The 6,957-nt window shown below is 39.8% G+C and overlaps 2 protein-coding genes across 2 annotated transcripts; one reads left to right on the forward strand and one right to left on the reverse strand.

Moving 5' to 3' along the window:
• The first annotated feature begins 645 nt into the window (after positions 1-645).
• Positions 646-1,900, forward strand: LOC137243629 (probable rRNA-processing protein EBP2 homolog). Its single transcript, XM_067771522.1, has 3 exons — positions 646-831; positions 891-974; positions 1,037-1,900. The coding sequence occupies exons 1-3, from the start codon at positions 760-762 to the stop codon at positions 1,808-1,810; spliced, it is 930 nt and encodes a 309-aa protein (XP_067627623.1). The 5' UTR covers positions 646-759; the 3' UTR covers positions 1,811-1,900.
• On the reverse strand, positions 1,828-3,091 carry LOC137243620 (G patch domain-containing protein 4). Its single transcript, XM_067771513.1, has one exon. It carries the CDS (start codon positions 3,044-3,046, stop codon positions 1,934-1,936), a length of 1,113 nt encoding a protein of 370 aa, XP_067627614.1. The 5' UTR covers positions 3,047-3,091; the 3' UTR covers positions 1,828-1,933.
• Positions 3,092-6,957: the final 3,866 nt, after the last annotated feature.

The raw sequence follows: 6,957 nt of genomic DNA on the forward strand, positions 1-6,957 counted from the left end.
GCTAAAATAAAAGTTTATGTTCGAGCTGCAGCAGCGCTACATCTTATTACAGCATCACTTTGACCCCATTACTGATACTTAGCATATACTTGACTTGACTTGGCAACTTAGCCTTGATTACACTCCACTTAGCGCATACAATCTGTCATCATAATCAATAAATGTCAATTTGTATGACAAAATAGCCATCATTCGGTGGCAAAGAGCCTGGGCCAGATAAATAATTTTGCATGAATATGCAACAACAACGATTTGCGCCAGATAAACCCAGATAGAAATCGGGTTCAATTTGTGAGCCAGATAATTTGTTAATTACTTGTCTTTAGTTTGGCAACGCTGCCTTTAATAAACCTACCTTTTTAAAAATAGATGTCGCTGCTTAGCCTTTCGCCGTATGAGTAAAATGAAAAACAGCGGCGACATCTGCCTATCACATTTCACCTGTGCGAAAATATCACGACATCTGCTTCTCAAAACTCAACGATCCAGAGCATTCCCGTGAGAATTGAGTGTCAGCCGGAGCTGTAAAACTCACTGGATGACGGCAAATGTCAAAATGAAATGGAAACAAATGGCATCTCAAAATGTAAACGTCACTTAAAACTATGAAAAACTGGTTATGTGTCGGAGCTGTTAGTTTCATTCACAATGCTTTTATCATCTCTAGCGACAACTGTCAACTCAAATTTATTTTGCACGTGCAGGAATTGTTTTCGAACATTTTTAGAGCTTTAATAAAATTGATCAAACTATCCCGAAATGAAGACGAAAGCTCGAATAGAGGTCGAGACAGATTCGGAAAATTATTCAGAGGATGAGTCAGATGCAGAGGTAAGTGCTTTTGTAATGTTTGCAAGATGATCACAGAACTACATTAAAATATGTGTCAGCTTCAAGAGGCCTTCGCGCGTGGTGATCTTAAACCGGGCTTAAATATAGAATTTAATGCAAAAAACGAAAAGGTCAACGACATCGTAAGTAAATGAATTATAGATAATAAATACCGAGCTTGAAACATCCTTTTTTATACTTGCAGCCAAAATTGCTTGCAAAAACGGATGAAATCAAATTAAATCTACCATGGTTAGAACGTATGGATATGGTTAACGATTTAGCGCCATTGGCACCAGAAATGGCAGTGCAATTGGAAAAACATGAACAAAAACGTGCAAACTTATTTAAAGGTAATGCAAAAGTTCGTTACGTACGACCCGAAGAAGACCCTGTACTGAATGATTTCAAACGGGAAATGTTATTCCATCGTCAAGCACAAGCGGCAGTAATTGAGGGCATAAAACGTTTACATGCAGCTAATATTGCTACACGACGTCCAGATGATTATTTTGCCGAAATGGCAAAATCAGATGAACACATGCAAAAGGTGCGCTCTAATTTGATGGCCAAACAAGAGGGTCAGGCCAAATCCGAACGAATAAAACAAATACGTGAACAACGTAAAATGGGTAAACTATTGGCTAAACAAACTAAAGTGCAACGAGAAATGGACAAGAAAGATATGCTGGATAAATTGAAAAAATTCCGTAAAGGTAAACTTAAGAATCTTGATTTCTTGGAAGATGCTAAGGATTTGGAGTCGAAAAAGAAAAAATCTGCCGATAAACGTAAACAACGCAATAAAAAGTTTGGTTTTGGTGGTAAAAAAAAGGGATTAAAGAGAAATACGAAGTCGTCATCTGGTGGTTTGGAGAAAGTGAGAAATTTTAGAAAAACGGGTAGTAAAGCGTTACCTAGTGGTGGAAATAAACGTTTAGGTAAATCGCGCCGAATGAAAGCCAAATCGAAGAAATGAGTAATTTAGGCGCATAGTGTAGACATATAAGTTATCATAAGAAATGTTAATATATATATTTAAACCAAAGGAAGTAATGGCTGAAGTTTAGATTTGAACCTTTGATTTATTAATGACTGTTTACTACGTTCTACTCGATTTCTTTGACTTTTTGCCAGTTCTTCTCGAGGCTGCCTTGGTTTCAACATTGCATTCATCTTTACATTCAATCTTAGGTACATCTGTAGAATTTGAGTCATTGACAATATCTACAATGGTAGAAGCAGGTGAATTTTTTTCGAGTTTCCGCTTGATTTTTTTTTGCTTTATAATTACAGCACGTGCCAAGCACTGATCGTCCGCTACAGCATGCGGCTGATCTGCGTTCCCTTCCTTTCTATGCTTCTTTAACGATTCGTCTGTTTTAATTTGGTCCACTAAAAGTTCATTCTCAACTGAACTTCCAGCTTCTTTTGGAACTTCGTCATAATTCGAATATGTCACTTCCTCTTTATGTTTACGTTTTTTGTTATGTGATTCTTGATTATAGAACTCTTCTATCAAAGTAACAGTTGCTTCAGACACCTCATTATTTGCCAAGGTATCACCACCTTTATGCTTTTTCCGCTTGTTTTTCTTCGGTACTTTTAAACTATCCTCCTTGGGTGACGTTGTGTTCATACGTTCCTGTATTTTTGCCAAAAGTTTTTGTTCCTGCTGTTCTATACGCGATAGTTTCCCACTCAGTTTCAAACCATGTCTTGCACCTTTGTGAGCAGTCCGTCCCCCACAAGCTTTGAACAATTCCTCATCGGTTAACGTTTTATATTGACTTACAGATATATCGGCTACTACTATTTTATTCGGATTTTTTACTTCATCGCCAGATTTGGTAAGCGTCGCCGATTGTAGAAAGTTATCATAGCGTGCATCGCTTGTACTGCGGCTTTCTTTAGCTTTTTTTAGTTTCTTACTCGAGTAGCCTTTAGCGGTAATTTCAACTGCGTCGTCTTTGTTTTTTAGAGCCATGCTTACACCATCTTTTCCAGACTTGATATCTACATTGCTTGCCGCTTCGTTGAAGACACGTTCCCACCAATGATTGTTGAAATCACTGGCCGCTTGATCGGAACCCAAGCCAGCATTATCAAACTTCATACTCGCTTTTAAGGGCTTGACAATGCCATCTTTATGCTTTCCCAAACCTTCACCTTCTTTCCATCCATACTTATTTAATATTTTGCGTGCGAAATTCATAGCAAATTATTTTGTTTACAATAAAATTAGAAAGGTGTACGCAACCTGTCGATTAGCCGATAATTAATATTATCGAAGTATCGAATAAAGTATTTCTCATCACGATGAGTTAAGGCCCGAACACTCGAAATAAGCTATTTGACGATCCCCATACAAACACATGCAGTTAACTCATCTGTCAGCGCACGATGCTGCAGTTGACTGCATGTGTTTGTATGGAGATCGTCAAATAGGTTATTCTCGTGTTCGGGCTTTAAAGGCGGATTTACGACTAAGGTTTTCGGGCTTCATACATTGGGACTACAGGCAACGGCCACTGAATATCTATCTATAATCCTCTGAAGGCTGCGTCGGGGAATATTTTGAAAAGGTTCCAACTTTTTTTTTCGAGGGGTGGCGGGGGTCCTAAAAATCACAAAATTATCATCCGCAACTCTAGGAAACTCTTAGTTTATGAAATATAAGCTTTTTAATTTCCAAATTTAGTAAAATTTCAACTTAAGTCCTGCACTTAAAATTCGGGTCGCACATGTCGATAGCGGTGTCAAAAGACGCGAATTTGCGTCAAGATTCAGAATCCGAAAGCAGAAACTATATTTTTTATCTCGTTTAAAAATTATTCGCGGAAAACACGTCGGTACTATTGTCGCTTTTTTCGTTGTTTCAATTAAACAAACGAAAACATATGAAGGTTGTGAATAGTGTTGCCACCTCCGCAACAATACCTTTTTATCTTGGTAGAACATTATAAGGTGGTAGCACGTCGACATAAATGCAAACAAACATACACTATCAATGTATTTTGTTTTGTAATTCTCTGAATAATTTTAAATTAATGTATTTAATTGGAACAAGTGCAGAATAATACATTTGTAAAAAAAAAAAAAAAATCGGACTTTAGAGATTTTTATGCTGATTCCAACGGTAATTCTGCGTAGAACACCTTTCTGCATAACGATATTGTTGCGGAGCTAGCAACACTATTCTCCACCTTCATTTGTTTTAGTTTGTTTAATTGCAACAACCATTCCGTTTTGAGAATTACAAGAGAAAAGACGTGCGATACTTGTTTGTTTTTGTGATTCCTCTTGGCGGCCAATTTGAAAATTTTTCTTTCTTTTTTGAGACTGGTTTTGTACCAAATAAATTTGAGTTTCATTTGTGAATTTGATTGAAATTATTAACCATTGAAATAATTAAACAGAAGTGGAGAATTTTTGGATACGAGTACTGTAAGTATTTATATTATACTGGGTAAGGTGTGGTTTTTGGCTGCAAAATCTGTAGAAGTTTCTCGGGACTTCTACAAAATGGCGGACGCCTCGGCGTCGGTAATGGTATGTCATTAGGGGCGATCCCGAAGGCAGACAGCATTGACAATACACGTTCACTGGAAGGCAATAAAAATGTGCAAACAGATAGTATGGAGGAGGAAAGTGAAGAAAATCACGCCATTGGTGGCAACGTGTCTGGAGTTGTTGTTGTTGTTGTTGTAGTAGTGCTTCGCCCCACCTAACAGCCACGACCGATCACAAATTGTCATCAATATCCTCTAACGGGGGTCCAAGAAAACTTGCTGTTTCAACAGGGTGGACCATAAGGAAAGGGGTGTTGGTTCCACATTACAATTAAAGAGATGGTTGGTGTCATGTGGGAACACATTGCAGGCGGGGCATACATTTTGTATGTCGGGGTTGATTCTGGATAAGTAAGAGTTTAACCTGTTACAGTATCCAGAACGAAGATGAGCAAGAGTGACTCGCGTTTCCCTGGGGAGTATGCGTTCCTCTTCCGCGAGTTTTGGATACTTTTCTTTGAGTACTGGATTCACCGGGCAATTCCCGGCATAACGGTCCGACGCCTGTTTGTGGAGTTCACCAAGGGCCTGCTTGTGTTTTTTCGCTTCATACGGCTGGGTTCTCAGGTGCCGTATTTCCTCAAAAAACGGAGATGACTCCTCAAGCCCGTAGGCGGTGCTGGCTCATCAATCAGATGTCTGTTGGGATGCTCTGGTTTCTGGGTATTCAACAGGAACTGTTTGGTCAGCACCTCATTTCTCTCCCTGATGGGGAGTATTCTCGCCTCATTATGCAGGTGGTGTTCTGGGGACATAAGAAGACAGCCCGTGGCGATTTTGAGAGCAGTATTTTGGTAGGCCTGTAGCTTCTTCCAGTGGGTAATTTTTAGGCTTGGCGACCATATGGGTGACGCGTAGCACGTAATCGGCTGGCTAATTGCTTTGTATGTAGTCATGAGCGTTTCTTTATCTTTTCCCCAAGTACTGCCAGCGTGGGATTTGAGGATTTTGTTACGGCTCTGAATTCTCGGAACAATTGCGGCTGCGTGCTCACCAAAATGTAGATCCTGATCAAACGTCACACCCAAGATTTTGGGTTGTAGGACAGTCGGTAGCGTAGTGCCATAGACGTGGATGTTCAAAATGGTCGACATTTGGGACGTCCATGTTGTAAATAAGGTCGCGAAAGATTTAGTCGGTGATAATGCCAGGTTTCGCGAGGCGAAAAAACTGGAGAGATCAGGGAGGTAGCCGTTTATTCTATTGCAAAGCTCATCGATCTGTGGGCCTGGGCCTGTGGCTATTATTGTGCAGTCATCGGCGTAGGAAACGATTGTGACTCCTTCCGGTGGTGAAGGTGGCTTAGATATGTAGAAATTAAGCAAAAGTGGGGACAGGGCACCACCCCGTGGCACCCCTTGTTTAATTCTTCTTGGTTTTGATGTTTCGTTTCTAAATTGCACCGATGCCTGCCGACCACCCAGATAATTTGCGGTCCACCTTTTAAGACATGGGGGAAGGGTAGACCCTTCCAGGTCTTGCAGTAACGCGCCATGGCTGACCGTATCAAAAGCTTTTGATAGGTCTAGCGCTACGAGTACTGTTCTATGGTGGGGTTTTGATTTAAACCGCAATTTATCTGGGTGCTAATGGCATTTAGCGAGGTGGTAGTGCTATGGAGTTTTCTGAAGCCATGCTGACGACAGGCTAGTTGAAGTTGTCTGGAGTAAATGAGGTGAATAATGAAAAGTTGGAGGAAAACAAAAAGGAGAATAAGGACAGGGAAACATTTTTTTTTGATAAAGAGTACAAAGGAGTGTATGCAGTTCTAGTTGACACATCCAAGTCAAACTATATACATTTTTTTTGAGACTGCGGTAACTGCGAACATGTGCGTAACTAATGAAAAACTTTTAGAAATGGAGGTAAAGCCATTTATTCCGAGATCTTTTGTAGAAACGTATGGGGTAATAAGGTATGTACCTGAAGAATTTTCAGAAGAGGAAATTTTCAATAACTTGGTATCTGAGATCAAAGTGACGGCTGTGTCTAGGGTTAAACGTAGGGACAAAAAGAAGTGGAGAACTGCCAGAAAAGGTACAACTATGGTTTACATATTGTAAGGTAAGGCATTACTTCCCCCCTGCAAAGCAGTGTTATAATTGTGGAAGGTTGGGTCATACGAAGGCCAGCTGTAGAGCAAAGACCAGATGCATTCTATGTGGATATGAGGGTAAATGTGGTGAGGATTGCAAAAATAAAAAATGTATCTTGTGTGGTGATAACAATCATGTGTCTCTAAATCGAAATTTATGCCCAGCATGGCAAAAGGAGAAACAAGTAATTGAAGTTATGACAATTAAAAAAATTAGCAAAAAAGAGGCGTGTGATACATACTCGCAATTGCACAGTCCAGAGCGACAAAATAGGTTCAGTTTGCTAACAGAATATGAAGAAGAGTTTCCGCAGCTAAATTCAAACAGCGCAAGAACAATAAATGCCAATCTAGAAACAAATAAAAGATTTGTCACAAGGTCATATAATTTAGTGGCTCGTAGAGCCAGCACTACTGAGAAGAAAGTAACCCCAATGCGGGAAAAAAGGAGTCGGGCTG

The sequence above is a fragment of the Eurosta solidaginis genome, chromosome 1 (assembly GCF_040869045.1).
Source record: "Eurosta solidaginis isolate ZX-2024a chromosome 1, ASM4086904v1, whole genome shotgun sequence".
Classification (NCBI taxonomy): Eukaryota; Metazoa; Arthropoda; class Insecta; order Diptera; family Tephritidae; genus Eurosta; species Eurosta solidaginis.

Coding starts and splice junctions, on each gene's coding strand:
- LOC137243629 (XM_067771522.1), top strand. CDS start 760: ATGAAGACGAAAGCTCGAATAGAGGTCGAGACAGATTCGGAAAATTAT. Junction 832..890: donor AGGATGAGTCAGATGCAGAG/GTAAGTGCTTTT, acceptor AATATGTGTCAG/CTTCAAGAGGCCTTCGCGCG. Junction 975..1,036: donor ACGAAAAGGTCAACGACATC/GTAAGTAAATGA, acceptor TTATACTTGCAG/CCAAAATTGCTTGCAAAAAC.
- LOC137243620 (XM_067771513.1), bottom strand. CDS start 3,046: ATGAATTTCGCACGCAAAATATTAAATAAGTATGGATGGAAAGAAGGT.